The sequence below is a fragment of the Mustela erminea genome, chromosome 19, assembly GCF_009829155.1.
Source record: "Mustela erminea isolate mMusErm1 chromosome 19, mMusErm1.Pri, whole genome shotgun sequence".
NCBI classification, from domain to species: Eukaryota; Metazoa; Chordata; class Mammalia; order Carnivora; family Mustelidae; genus Mustela; species Mustela erminea.
This window is the reverse complement of record NC_045632.1, coordinates 6735878-6751263: the sequence shown is the minus strand read 5'-3', so window position 1 is coordinate 6751263 and position 15386 is coordinate 6735878. Positions and strand designations below refer to the sequence as shown.

At 51.7% G+C, this 15386-nt stretch overlaps 1 protein-coding gene across 2 annotated transcripts; it reads left to right on the top strand.

Moving 5' to 3' along the window:
- The first annotated feature begins 2423 nt into the window (after positions 1-2423).
- HAS1 (hyaluronan synthase 1) lies at positions 2424-13604 on the top strand. 2 transcript variants are annotated; one of them, XM_032324017.1, is made up of 5 exons: positions 2424-2622; positions 6476-7183; positions 8381-8606; positions 9254-9386; positions 11040-13604. In XM_032324017.1, the coding sequence occupies exons 1-5, from the start codon at positions 2614-2616 to the stop codon at positions 11713-11715; spliced, it is 1752 nt and encodes a 583-aa protein (XP_032179908.1). In that variant the 5' UTR covers positions 2424-2613; the 3' UTR covers positions 11716-13604. The 2 variants fall into 2 exon arrangements, with proteins under 2 accessions (XP_032179908.1, XP_032179909.1); XM_032324018.1 differs by having other exon boundaries at positions 2426-2622; positions 6479-7183; positions 11040-13603.
- Positions 13605-15386: the final 1782 nt, after the last annotated feature.

The following is a 15386-nucleotide window of genomic DNA, read 5'->3' as shown; positions in this document are numbered from 1 at the left end:
AAATGTTCTTTTCCCCTGCCTTTTCTCCATTCCTGCCTTATTATCTCCCCAATCTTCACTCTTGCCCTGGTTTTCTGGAAACCAAACCCCGTGGTTTTCTGATGGTGATGGAAGTCTTGGGAGGGCCACCGTGTACCCAGGGCAGGGAACAGAGATCAGCCTCCACAGGAGTGGTGTGTTTTGGGAGAGATGGCCATTAGTTGGGGGAGCAGGGGGTGATCCTGCCAGTACCTCTTGCCTCCTGTGGGAGTGAATGCCTGGTTTCGTCTGTCCTTGTCTTGACTACTGCCAGCCTTGGTCATCTCTCCCTGCAAGGAATTCTGGGCAACTGGACATGTGAATCTGAGGGAAGAGGGGGCTGGGAGCTTGGACTTCTGGGAGGGAGGAAGGGGCTGGGGGTCTGGACTCCTGGGTCTGAGGGAAGAGGGAGTTGAGGCCAGGACTCCTGGATGCTGGAAGTGGAAACCACTGGGGTTTAAAGTCCTGGTCCCTCCTGCTTCATCCACACTCTGGTTTTAGAAACATCTGGTTTTATACAGCTGCTCCACCCGGGGAGGGTGCGGTGGGGGCTGGGCAGCCAAATGCCCGCCTTCTGAGTGGAGCCTGGACTGCCCCCACCCCCACTCTGGGGTAGAGGAATCTCCCTCCCCTCTGGTTCTGGGCTCAGCTCCCACTGGGGGATCTATCATCCTGACACAGCCAGACACCAGGCGGCCAGGCTCCTGGCAACAGCGTCAGAGACGCGCCCCACCCTGGTGAGGTGGGCGGGGTGCCTTTCACTTGGGCCCTGAACTGGCCTTCTCCCCAACGGCCAGGCTCAGGCCAGGCCCAAGCTAGTGATGGGCCCACACACCCTGACTCCCTGGGGAAACCCAGGGAGTGAGGACTTGGTGTCCTGCAGGGGAAAGCTCCAGGAGAGTCTAGACGAGATGGAGCAGCGGGAGGGAGAAAGGAGGACTTCGAGACAGAAAACACAGTCAGAGAGAAGCAGGGAATGAGAGAAAGAGAGAGAGAGATTGAGTCAGAAAAACACATACGGGGCGCCTGGGTGGCTCAGTGGGTTAAAGCCTCTACCTTCGGCTCAGGTCATGATCCCAGGGTCCTGGGATTGAGCTCCCTTCCCCCAGTTGGGCTCTCTGCTCAGCAGGGAGCCTGCTCCCCCCACCCCTGCCCACTTGTGATCTCTGTCTGTCAAATAAATAAATAAAATCTTAAAAAAAAAAAAAGAAAGAAAAACACATACAGATGGAGCCTCAGAAGAAGATACACAGAGACTGAGGGAGACAGAGACAGAGACAAAGAGAAACAGCCACTGAAAGGAACAGGGACAAACAAAGAAACCAAAATAGGGAGATGGCAAGAAAAGATATAAATATGGATATTCAGAGAGAAACACAGAAGACAGACAAACACAAAGAAAATGAAGGCAGAGACACAGGAGAGTGAGAAAGGAAGAGAGAGAGAGACCTACAGAGTAGGAAAGTTGGGGAGACCGAGAGTCAGAAATGAAGAGACAGACAGAAACCCAGAGGGAAGGAGACAGAAATGGACACAGAGAGAAGGAAATGGAGAGAGAGAGAAAGACAGAGACAGGGAGGCATGGAGAGAAACAGGAACACACCAGGAGAAGGAGACAGAACAAGACAGGTGGACAGAGAGGTAGAGCCAGAGTGACAAGGTGACAGAGATCTATAGAGAGTAGGAGGTGGAAATGTACAGCTACAGACGGAGAAACAGAGGCATCTATAGAGGGAGAGAGATGGGCATCACCAGTTCACCCAAAGAGGAACGGAGAGAAAGAAATACAGAGTTTTTGTTATTTGAAATCATGGAAAAAGAAGGGTATGGAAGCAATGACATTCATCACTGAGACTCCTGGTCCTGAGCGACTAGGGGCTTAGAGGTTCCAGGACCCCTCTAAGTGAGGCCACTGACACCTTCACTCTGACTCAGGTTCCCAGGGCTCCCTGGGGGCAGCTGACCCACAACTCTGTGGGTTCACCGTGGAGCCCCTGGGGGACAAATCCCAGTGCCCAGCCCCCTCCCGGGGCCCTGGCACACGCGCAAACGCTCGCACGCGCTCGCACGCGCACACATGCAGACCCACAAGCACTCACAGCTCCTTCCAGAGAGCGGGCCTCACAGTCAGTGCGCGCGGCCACACCCACAACCACGCACGTGTGCGCACTTTCTCGTCCCCGGGGCTTCGAGGGGGAGCGGCTGGGATGCGGGAGGGAGGCCGAGAAATCGGGCAGACGGGAGGAAAGATGGGGGTGGGGGTGGGGTAGAAAGCGAGGGAGAGGAGCGCAGAAATGGAGAGAGACAAGAGGGGGGACGAGAGCAGAGAGCAGAGGAGGAGGCCTGGGAGGGCAGGGAAGGACGAGACGGAGGCCCTGGGAAGGGAGGCCGTGGAGCGTGGGGGTGCGGGCAGTGGCGGGAAGCGGGTGGAGCTGCCCGGCTCGTCCGTGACCTCAGAGCCCCTGGCCCAGCTCCTCCCTGACGTCAGCCCTCCTCCGCCCCCGCCCGCGTCGGTCTTCAAATGACCCGGGGGCTCCCCAGCTACAGCGAGACCCGGGAGCGAGCAGGAGAGAAGCGCCCGCGGGACCCACAGCGATGACACAGGTGCGTGCGGCCGTGCGGGGACTCTGGCATCTGTGTGACCCCGTGGGGGGTGGGGGAGGCGCAGCGCGCTCCTGTGCGTGATGGCGACCGTGGGACAGTGACCCCGTCGGAGCGTTCGGGTTCCATCCCCTTGTGAAGGTGGCTATCCCGTCTGTAGTGTGTGAGATGGGACAAGTGGTTGCGGAACCCGCTGTGTCTGCGTGCCTGGTGCGGGTGGGCGAGGCAGAGCTGTATTTGCTTGACACGTGGGCCGGATTTCTACTTTTTATGTGTTCAATGACTATTAAGTTGAACCAAATGAAATCACAGCTATCTGGTCACTTTTGCTCTTTCAAAATGGCCATGTCATAGGGCTCAACCTTAACTGTTACTAATCTTCTGAAGCTCTGTCCCTTTGCTCCCACCCAGACACACAGCGCCTGTGTGTTTGTTGCTCTGTGGGTATCCGTTCCTGGTTTAGCTCCTTCCTGGCCAAGGGCCTGTATTCTCAAGTTCACCTGTGTGGTTTTTGGTGCGGGTCTCAGGATGGCTAAGTTCTAAGAGCAGGTGTCTGGGGTTAGTTCTAGAACATGAATGTCTTCCTATGTGGGCACATTCTGTGTGTCATGTCACATGTGAATATATGTGAGGGGCTGTGTGTCCACAGCAGATACCGGTGTGTTTCTGAGTGTTGGCATTAGAGCCCTCCAGTGGACACAGATCTCAGCGATCCCCAGCACAAACTGGGCCACATGGAGAAAGTCAGACGGGACCAGGTTTGGAGCAAAAGGACAGAGAAGGAGAATTCCAGAAGTACTAATAATGTAATTACTAATACTGAATGATTACTAGGCTAAAAGCTCTACCTATAGAAGCTAAAAGCCATATCCTATAGAAACAGCATGTGAGTCACGTACATGATTTGAAATTTTTTAGTAGCCGCATTTTTAAAAGTAAAAAGAAAAAGGTGAACTTAATTTCAATAATATATTTTATATAACCCGATGTATCAGGGGTCATCAGACATTTTCCGTATAAAGCTAGATGGTCAATATTTGAGGTTTTTACGTGTCATATGATCTCCACTGCAACTACTCAGCTTTGGTGTAGGGTGAAATCAGCCATAGACAATATGTAAACAGAGGAGCGTGGCACACAGCCACGCTTGATTTAAAGATGCTGAAATTTGAATTTCATGTAATTTTCCCATGCCACAAAATACTATTCTTTTGACTTTTTTCACCCATTTAAAAGTGTAAACACTAGGGATGCCCAACTGGCTCAGTTGGTAGAGGATATGATTCTTTTTTTTTTTTTTCTAAGATTTTTAAAAATTTATTTGACACAGAGAGAGAGTACAAGCAGGGGGAGCAGCAGGCAGAGGGAGAAGGAGAAGCAGACTCTCTGATGAACAGGAAGCCCCATGTGGGGCTCGATTCCAGGACCCTGGAATTGAGACCTGAGCCAAAGGCGGATGCTTAACCAGCTGAACCATCCAAGTGTTCTTGAGCGTTCTTGATCTCAGGGTTGTAAGTTCAAGCCCTACACTGAGTGTAGAGGTTACTTTAAAAATAAAATCTTGGGACGCCTGGGTGGCTCAGTGGGTTAAACCTTTGCCTTTGGCTCAGGTGATGATCTCGGGGTCCTGGGATGGAGCCCTACATTGGGCTCTCTGCTCAGCAGGGAGCCTGCTTCCCCCTCTCCCTCTGCCTGCCTCTCTGCCTACTTGTGATCTCTCTCTCTGTGTCTGTCAAATAAATAAATAAAATCTTAAACAACAACAACAACAACAACAACAACAACACCTAAAAACTAGTCTTAGCTTGCAGGGTTGTAGTAAAGAGGGTAGCAAGCATTTGGCCTGAGGGTTGTAGAGTGCCAAACCCTGCTACCTCTCAGAAATAGGGTTTCATGAATAGATGCTTCAGACTGTACTTGCTATAACATAACATAAAACTTCATAGCAAGATTTAAAAAGCTATCATTTCATTATGTAACCAATGCAAAAATACTAGCGAGACATTTTCCTCTCTTTTTTTCCCAAATGAAGCCTTCAGAATCCAGATGTGTAGCACATTTTTGTGCTACTCTATAATTTTTAAAAGATTTTATTTATTTATTTATTTGACAGAGAGAGAGAGAGAGATATCACAAGTAGGCAGAGAGGCAGGTAGTGGGGCGGGGGACGGGGGGAAGCAGGCTCCCTGCTGAACAGAGAGCCCGATGCAGGGCTCAATCCCAGGACCCTGAGATCATGACCTGAGCTTGAAGGCAGAGGTTTTAACCCACTGAGCCACCCAGGCGCCCCAGATATTGTATTTTGGAGACACTTGATTTGCATTTAGAATTCATAAAATTTACTAATAAAAAAGAAGCTTCCTACACCCTACCTGTTTCAAACATACTTAAAAGCTTTCCAATAATTGAATCAATTAATTTAACTTAAATAAAATTAAAAATTCAGCTCCTTGGTCATACTGGCTGCTTTTCAAGGACTCAGTAGCCACATGTGGCTGGTGACGCCTGTATTGGACAGCACAAATCTGTACCCTCATGACTCATTTAACTCATAAAGAAGACCATGAGATGGGCGCTGGTGACACAGGAGTTTAGAGGATGATGGAGCCAAACTGTCTGAATGGCCTTGGGCAAGAGCATCACCGCCCTGTGCTTCAGTTTCCTTATATGTAATAGGAGCAAGTAACAGTAACGACCATACTTGGAGCAGTACTTGGCGTGTAGAATGGGGCTAAATCCCCATTTTACGAGACAAGAAAATGGAGGCAACCCCTCTCTCTGATTCTGAACTCTTCCCGAAACATGTACTAGGCACTTGGCCCTGTTGGAAACCTGAGCAGTGAAGGAGAATGTGGTCATGCATTTGGGAAGTCAGAGAAAATACTCCTCCACCTGTGAGCTTCAAGACCTTGAGCAAGCCACTTTTCCTGGCTAATCAGTCCCCAGTTTTGCTGTGTATATGGTGGCAGTAAACATTATCCACTCTTTCTCTCCCCCCCCCAATCCCTGCCCAGCTCTCCTGAGGAATAAAGCCAGTATATAAGCTGGTGGTTCAATGATCAGATTCTTGGGTTCAAATCCTGGCTTCTCGGTGATCCAGGTGTGACCTTGGGTAGGCTGCTCCACATCTCTCTGACTCAGTTGCCTCGTTTGCAAATGGGGATGACAGTACCTACCTCATAGGGCTGTTGTGAGGATTTAAATAACTTGGTTTTTATAAAAACTTACAGCAGCATCTGGTACCTACCATACTACATTATTTTTAAGACGATGATGATGATCTCAACCCTAAGGAACCTTTCATTGTGAGATGAGTGCTATTTTATGTGTCACTAAGAAGCGGGAGAGGAGGAGAGCCCCTGTTAATGAAACTGTGACATTTCGTTGAGTGTAATCCTCACGGATTTTTAACACGGAGCTATTTAAAGTGTGTGTGTGTGTGTGTGTGGGCGCCTGGGTGGCTCAGTGGGTTAAAGCCTCTGCCTCCGACTGGGGTCATGATCCCAGGGTCCTGGAATCGAGCCCCACATCAGGCTCTAAAGAGCCTGCTTCCTCCTCTCTTTCTCTGCCTGCCTCTCTGCCTACTTGGGATTTCTGTCAAATAAATAAATAAAATCTTTTAAAAAAAACGTGTTGGGGGGGTGTTGTATTAGAATCAATATAATCAGGCATTGAGCTTTGCTCAGTGTTTGCCACAATTATTTTCATTAGTGAAAATAACTTTGCAGTACTTGGAGATCTTCTTTACAAAAAGGGGATGTTGTATTGGTTTTGGGGAAAAAACCATAGGTTTTTCCTTCCCTTTCCAAGAGGATTTCAGGACTCTTTCCCCTTGCTATCCCCTCTCTGCTCCCAGCAGGATGTGCCCAAGCCCACCCGGGCCGCCCGCCACTGCTCAGGCCTGGCCCGGCGGGTGCTGACTATCACCTTCGCGCTGCTCATCTTGGGCCTCATGACCTGGGCCTACGCCGCCGGGGTGCCGCTGGCCTCTGATCGCTACGGCCTCCTGGCCTTCGGTCTCTACGGGGCCTTCCTCTCCGCGCACCTGGTGGCACAGAGCCTCTTCGCGTACCTGGAGCACCGGCGGGTGGCGTTGGCGGCGCGCCGGGCGGCGGCGCGGGGGCCCCTGGACGCAGCGGCGGCGCGCAGCGTGGCACTGACCATCTCGGCCTACCAGGAGGACCCGGCGTACCTGCGCCAGTGCCTGGCGTCCGCGCGCGCCCTGCAGTACCCGCGCGCGCGGCTGCGCGTCCTCATGGTGGTGGACGGCAACCGCGCCGAGGATCTCTACATGGTGGACATGTTCCGCGAGGTCTTCGCCGACGAGGACCCCGCCACCTACGTATGGGACGGCAACTACCACCAGCCCTGGGAACCCACAGCGGCGGGCGCTGCAGGTGCGGGCGCCTACCGGGAGGTGGAGGCCGAGGACCCCGGGCGGCTGGCGGTGGAGGCGCTGGTGAGGACGCACAGGTGCGTGTGCGTGGCGCAGCGCTGGGGCGGCAAGCGCGAGGTCATGTACACGGCCTTCAAGGCACTCGGCGACTCCGTGGACTACGTGCAGGTGAGTGACAGGTGCCTGCGCCCCACCGTGGCCCTGACGCTCGAAATCCGTCTTTTCTAGGAGTCTTCCTTCAGGGCAGAGATTGGCATGGACCTGTTTCTAATTCCCTTTGTTTAGCCGTTCAGTGTAGGGATCCTTTCGGTCACTGGTCGCGCATTCCTTCGTAGATTCCTCTGTCCGTCCATCCAATAAGGAGACGTTTGCTTCATGCGTGTAGAGATTCACTAATTCCTCTCTTTCTTCATTCATTCATTCTCTTCCTTTTACTCCTACTCATACATTTTTTAAAAATTGTAGCTGTCATCACTCACAGTCATTCGTTTATTTTATTCACTCATTTACCTGTTGGATGCAGACTCTTTCCTTCCCTCGTTCACCCATGCATCTATCCAGTCATCCGATCGATCTAAAGATTTATTCATTTATCCATCCAAGGTAGAAATCATTCATTGTTTTATTTATTCACCCCTTCAGTGTGGAGATTTCTTCCTGTCTTCATCCAATGTAGAAATTCATTCAGTAATGCACTGCATTAATTTTCAATTGCTGCCTAACAGATGACCACAAATTTGGCAGCTTGAAACAAAACACTTATTATCTCCTAGTTTCCAGGAATCTGGAGTCTGGGCAAAGCTTAACTGGTTCCTCTGTTCGGGTACCATCAGGCTCTGATCATGATGTCAGCTGGAGCTGGGTCTTATGTCGGGCTCAGGGACCTCTTCCAAGCTCATTGTTTGTGGGCAGAATTCATTTTCTTGCAGCCATAAAACAGCTTCTTCCAGACCAGCAAGAGAAAGTCTCTGACTTTTAGACCTTCTTTCAAAGGGCTCACCTGATTACGTCAGACCCACCCAGAAAAATCTCAATAGATTAGGCAACTTAATTGCATTGCAAAACTCCTTTACTATTTGTATATAAGGCAATATAATCATGGGGGTTATGTGCCATCACTTTTGCCATATCTATGGTTTAGAAGCAAGTTACAGGTCGCACTGACATGCCAGAGGAGGGTGTGATACAAGGCTATGGGTCTTAGGGAGGTCCTCTTGATTAGATATTGAAAATGACTACGAAACTTAAATTATGTTCGGATTGGGTGCAGATTGTCCCAGCAGTTCCCCACTCTTTGGTCCTCTCTCCTCAAGCACCAACCCTGGGCAGGGATTTGGCCTGATCCTGGCCCCTTCCACCCCCCAGGTCTGTGACTCGGACACAAGGTTGGACCCCATGGCACTGCTGGAGCTGGTGCGGGTGCTGGATGAAGACCCCCGGGTAGGGGCTGTTGGGGGGGACGTGCGGATCCTTAACCCCCTGGACTCCTGGGTCAGCTTCCTAAGCAGCCTCCGGTACTGGGTGGCTTTCAATGTGGAGCGGGCTTGTCAGAGCTACTTCCATTGTGTGTCCTGCATCAGCGGTCCCCTAGGTGAGCAGGGGTGGGGCTTGGGAGGATCATGGAGAGAGCGGAGGGGACGAGAGGGAGCCAGAACGGCCTGAGGATGTGACTGATATTGGGGACAAAGATGGGGCTGCAACAAGGCTTTGGGATAGGGATAAGACTGGCTTTGGGATAGGGATAAAACTGGCTTTGGGATAGGGATAAGACTGGACTGGGGGTGGGATGGTGTTTCGTGGGGTTGGAGAAGGGTGTGGATGGAGATAGGGAATGGGGAAAGGTTTGGGGGAGTGAATGGGATGGAATTAGAGTCAAGGACAGGGTTGGGGCCAAGTTTGGGGTTGGTGAAGGGTATTTGGATAGGGGTGAGTAGGGGATCAGGCTGAAGATGGATATGGGGTTGAGGATGGAGTTGGGGTGGTTTTGCTGTCAAAGTGGGTGTGGGTGTAGTTCAGGGACAGGATTGGGGCACATTTGGGGTGGGTATGGAGTTGAAGAAGGATTGGTGTTGAGCAGAGAATTGGGGCTGGAGTTGTTGCTGGGGCCAGGGCTGAGGACAGGATTGAGATGGTTGAGGATGAGGGCAGAATTGGAGGTGAGTTGAGCAGGAGATAGGACTAGGGACATTACTGGTTACAGTAGAGGCTGACGCTCCTGCACTCCCCGCCCCCACCTAGGCCTATACAGGAACAACCTCCTGCAGCAGTTCCTTGAGGCCTGGTATAACCAGAAGTTCCTGGGCACTCACTGCACCTTCGGGGACGACCGGCACCTCACCAACCGCATGCTCAGCATGGGCTATGCCACCAAGTAAGCCAGGGGCTCGGGTAGCAGGGGTGTGTGGAGGCCACTGACTGTGTGTGTGTGTTGGGAATTCTCCAAACCCAAAGTATCTTGTGGGACAGTGGGCTCTCCCAAATGAGACAGGAAGCGTTGGAAGATACTGGAAGGGGCAGGGGTGCCATTACATTGATCGTATGACCCAGCGAGGCAAGGAGGGTGTGGGGGAATTGCACCTAGAAGACAGGACTCGAGATGGGGCAGGATGGCTCTACCCCAGCAGTGCCAATCAATCCAAGTGTGGTGGGAAGGGAAAGGGCGTGGGATCTAGCAAGAGTGTGAGCGAGAAGAATCAGGAAGAGCTGAAATTCAGTGAACTTGGGGAGTATGGGTTCGACCACGAGTTCGGGGAAAGGAGATATCTATAAAGCTAGACCCCATGAAAGGGCCAGAGAGAACTTGGGGGTACACCAAGGGAACCCGTGCATTCATTCACAAGGCAAGCATTCATTACAATGTGTTTTGTTTATTTAAGTAATCTCTACGTCCAATGTGGGGCTTGAACTTAGGACTCCAAGATCAAGAACAGCACGCTCTTCCAGGCGCCCCTTATGTTTTAAGCTCCGAGGAGGCAGCAGTTGACAGGAGACAGGAATTCATGCTTACGCCTACTGGGGAGACAGTGACTAAGCAGAACCTGTAGCAGGCTGGCTAATGGGGCTGGAAAACTGATGTGCCGGGAAAAGGGCTTAGAGAGTCTGGGAGCAGGGTATGAAATGTTAACCAGGATGCCCTAGGAAGAGAAGGGATGGAGGCTGGAAAGGGTGCAGCTGGAGCCCTAGCAAGGGGGAGAGCCTCAGGGGACGAGGACAGAGTGGTAATGGGGTGTACTCGAGAGAGGCTTATGGGCCACCCAAGAACTCTGAACGAAGATGAGGGAGCCATGGGAGGGCTCTTGGCAGAGGGGTGACGTGTTGTTCTATCAGGATCCCTCTGGCAGCTGTTTTGAGTACAGACTGCAGGAGACAAGGACAGGGAGGCTACTGAGGATGCCAGACAGCACAGGGGAAGGAGATGCGACGGTTGTCAAGTAATACCCATGGGGACAGAGTAGTTTGACACCTTCCACCAAACTTGACGGTCTGTGGCCACCCGATGACGGTTCATAAACGGGATCCTAACCTTGGGCAGGCTTAGCTGCCAATCGGGTGGGGCTTGACCAGGGTGTCCACTGTGGCCATGGGAAGGGCTTGATAGGTCCCTTGAGCCCCAACAAACGGCTGCCTCCGGGAAGGAACATCTCCTGCCTTGTCCGCCGCCAGGGCCCTGCCAAGAAGAGTGAGCGCTGGAGTCTTCGTAATCAGTTAGTGATAGCATTAGTAATAGGTCAGTTAACTGTAATGACATTAGTAACGGCAGTCGTGGTATTAGTCATCAGGCAAACAGTAGTAGTTGCTAATACTTATTGAGCAAGTACCACGGACTTGCCCTTGGCGTGTAATACTGATCTGGGGCTCACCGCAGCCCTATTAAGTAGGAATCCTTGTCCATCCAATTTGACTTCTGAGAACAGGAGGCCCAGGGAGGTCAAGAAAGCTTGCAACCCTGGGGCAGTCGGACTGGCCCCGGTGCTGGCCTCAGGGAGGGTGGCGCTGATGGCCTGCCCCGTCCCCTCTCACGCAGGTACACCTCCCGCTCCCGCTGCTACTCAGAGACTCCCTCGTCCTTCCTGCGCTGGCTGAGCCAGCAGACGCGCTGGTCCAAGTCCTACTTCCGAGAGTGGCTCTACAACGCACTCTGGTGGCACCGGCACCACGCGTGGATGACCTACGAGGCGGTGGTCTCGGGCCTCTTCCCCTTCTTCGTGGCGGCCACCGTGCTGCGGCTCTTCTACGCGGGCCGCCCGTGGGCGCTGCTGTGGGTGCTGCTGTGCGTGCAGGGCGTGGCGCTGGCCAAGGCGGCCTTCGCAGCCTGGCTGCGGGGCTGCCCGCGCATGGTGTTGCTCTCGCTCTACGCACCACTCTACATGGGCGGCCTCCTGCCCGCCAAGTTCCTGGCGCTGGCCACCATGAACCAGAGCGGCTGGGGCACTTCCGGCCGGCGCAAGCTGGCCGCCAACTACGTCCCCCTGCTGCCGCTGGCCCTCTGGGCCCTGCTGCTGCTCGGGGGCCTGGTCCGCAGCGTGGTACACGAGGCCCAGGCCGACTGGAGCGGCCCTTCCCGCGCGGCCGAGGTGCACCACCTGGCAGCAGGGGCTGGCGCCTATGTGGGGTACTGGGCAGTCATGCTGACGCTCTACTGGGTGGGCGTGCGGAGGCTGTGCCGGCGGCGGTCGGGGGGCTACCGGATCCAGGTGTGAGTCCAGGTGTGCGGGCTGCTCACCCAAGGGACTTCAAGGGAAGCGAGAGGACACCAGCAGGGGCCCCAGGGAGCCACGAACTTGCTGGGTGATTCTCTGGGCCTCGGTTTCCCTCCTCTGTGAAGTGAGGGGGTCAACCCGATTCTTCAGCCTGGACTGTTTTGGGGCTGGGACTTCAGGGTCTCTGGGGAGGGGTATTTATTGATCAGGGCGTGGAGTTTTAGGAGTGGGAGGACAAGAGTCCCCACACGCTGTCCTGGGGCCTCCTTCCTCCCGGTTGTTATTTAATATCCATTTGTACTGTGTGATTAGGATGTAATAAAGAATCTTATTTATTTTCTTCTGGGTCTCCACCCACTTTTTTTTTTTTTTTTTTTTGAGAACTGAAGGGCTATAGTGTTGAAGGCTGGGGACTCGTGGCTCTGTCTCGGGGGCAAGCTGTCTGAATGGAGACAGGCTCCTTCTTCAGGAAACAGGGCTAATAATTCCATGGGTCAGAGCTGTGAGGGCGAAATTTCTCATCTTTTCATCACAGGTACTTATGGAGTGCCTGCTATGCAGGAACACGGTTAGGTGACGCAGAGGACATTTTCCTGGTCTGTCCACTTGGCTACTCTCTAAGAAAGGTTAAGTCATACACTGTCTCCTCAAACCCCTAGCACCTCACCCTTACCTTGCTTCCCATCTCACTGATCCTCCCAGTGATCTGCGTCTGTGCCCACACAAGCCACCTATTCCCACTCCTGAGGGCCAGCTGTCTGCTTCAATGCCAACCCCTTCTACCAGGGCACTGGACCTCATGCCCTGGGGTCCACTCAAAGATCTCACGCCTTCCGTTCTTCCCATGTCATCAGTTCTTCCCTCCCCACAAGTCTTTCCCAGCAGCATTCAAATGTGCTGTCACTCTGATTTTTAAATACATTTAAAAAATGTGTTTATTTATTTGGTAGGGTGAGCGGTGAGGGAGCACAAGCATTGGGAGTGGCAGAGGGGGAAGCAGGCTCCCCGTTGAGCAGGGAGCCCATTGCGGGGCTCGATCCCAGGACCCCAAGATCATGACCTGAGCTGAAGGCAGATGCTTTACCGACTGAGCCACCCAGGTGCCCCCCACTCTCTGATTTTTAAGATTCCGTCTTGACCTATTTCCTCCTAAGCTACAGTCTCATTTTATAAAGATAATCTCTACCCGCAATGGGGCTCAAACTCACAACCCCGAGATCAAGATCTTTTGCATACTCTACTGACTGAGCCAGTCGGTCGCCCCATACCATCTCGTTTCTAACAGCAAAACTCCTTGAGAGCTGTTTACATTTGTCTCCAATTTCTCTCCCACAAAGTTCAGCCATGTCAAGTGTGTAATTCAGTGGTTTTTAGTAAGTTTATAGACTTGTGCAATCATTACTGTAATCTCATTTTAGAACATTTTCATCACCCAAAAAAGAACCCCATACCCACAGGCAGTCCCTTGCATTCCTCGCCCTGAAACCACCTCGATGCCCTAGACACCCATAATCTACTCTGTCTCTACAGATTTGCATGTATCATTGGCTCATTCCTTTTTATTGCCAAATAATATTCCACCACAGGGATGTGTCACATTTGGTTTACCCATTTATCAGTTGACTGACATTTGGGATGTTTCTGGTTTGGGGCCATTGTGAATAATGCTGTGAACATTCACATACAAATTTTTGTGTGAACATGGGTTAAGTTCTCCCCAGGGAGATTCTCAAGGAGTGGAGTTGCTGAGTCATGTGGTGAACCTGTTTAATTTATTGAAGTGCCAGATGGCTTCCACAGTGCCTGTACCATTTTATATTCTCACCAGCAAAGGAGGAGGGTTCCAATTTCCCTACATCCACACCAACATTTGTTATCATTTTTAAATCTAAAAAAAGATTTATTAGAGAGAGCTGAATGGGGTGAGGGGTAGAGGGAGAGGGAGAAGCAAACCCTCCGCTAAGCAGGAAGCCTGATGTGGGGCTTGATCCAAGGACCCTGGGACGCTGACCTGAGGCTAAGACAGACAGAGCCACCCAGGCACCCCTCACCTGACTTTTTGATTATAGCCTCCCAGATGGTGTGAAATGGTATCCCACTGTGGTTTTGTTTTGCATTTCCCTGATGACAAGTGTGGCCTCCCACTGACTTTTAAACCCATGCCAATCAGATGACTCCCCTACCACTGCTCTATGGAAATGGTTCTGGTCAAGTTCATCAGTGATGTCCCCGTTGCTAAAACCAGTAGTCAATTCTCAGGCCTCGTCTTTCACCATGTGGCAGCATCTGACCCAGCTGATCCCTCTCCCCATGAAATGCTGTCTTCACTTGGCTTTGAGAAGGCTGCAGCTAGCTGCCTGGCTTCCCCCCTGTTTTCCTTCTCAGTTCCTCTTTATAGTTTGGACTGCTTAACTTTGGAGAAACCTCCTCCTACCCACTTCTCTTATCCATCTACACTCATTTCCTCTGTGTAACCAGTGGCATGGCTCTGGATACCTCACTCACGCTCCATGCCTGGGAAGGGGGCTCTGCCGCTTGTATCTTCAGATCAGACATCACCCCTAAATTTCAGACTCATCTACCCAACTGCCTCCAAGACACTTCCACTTGGGATACCTCCCTTACCTCCCTTACCAGACCCAACCCCTCATCTGTCCTCCTCATTCCACATGAAACCTGCTCTTCCGACAGCAGTAAACGGAATTCTGACACTCCAGCTGCTCAGGCCAAAAAAATGCTAGAACCCACTGTGCTCAACAGTGGCCCCTACCACACAGGATTGGTTTGGTTTTTTTTTTTCATTCACTCATTCTTTGATGATATCAATTAGTCCCCAAATCATTGACCAAGTATGTACTGAATTCCATGTTTTGCCAGGTTTGCAAATATAGAAATGAATAAGAGGCAGTCCCTGCCTTCCAGCAGCCCCTAGTCAAGTAAACAAAGAGGGTTCCAGAGTTATAACCAGGATGCCCAGACACTTATGACTTTTATTTTCATAGATGAAGGACAATTTAAATTATTAAAGCTATAAAAGATTATAGATTTAGCTCCTCAGGGGTGCCTGGGGGGCTCAGTCAGTTAAGCATCTGCCTTTGGCTCAGGTCATGATCCTAGACTCCTGGGATGGAGTCCCAGATCCGGCTCCCTGCTCAGTGGGGAGCCTGTTTCTCCCTCTGCCTCTGCTCCTCTCCTTCTAAAATAAATAAATAAAATCGTCAAAAAAAAAAAAATTTAGCTCCTCAGTGTCACTGGCCACATTTGACTTGCCTCATGGCCATGGGTGGCTGGAGGCCACCACAATGGACAGTGCAGATCTAGAATATTCCTGTCATGGCAGAGGGTTCTACAGACATTGGCACTGCCATGCCTGTTGACACATGCCCCTTCTCCTTTCTTCCCCTCATACCCAATACTCTGATTCATCAGCAAACCCCACTGGTTCTACCTTCAGGACAGATCTATAATCACTGCTCCTTACTGTCACCACTTTGTCCCCGAGCTGCATCTCCTTCCTGGATTAAAGCTGTCTGGATTACCACAGCACCTAACACTGGTTCCCGCTTCCACCCCTGCCGCTAGACTTTATCCATGCATTAGCCATGCAAAGCAAATCAAATCATGACCTTCCTCGCCTCAAAAACTGTCCATAACTCTCATCTCAGAGGAAA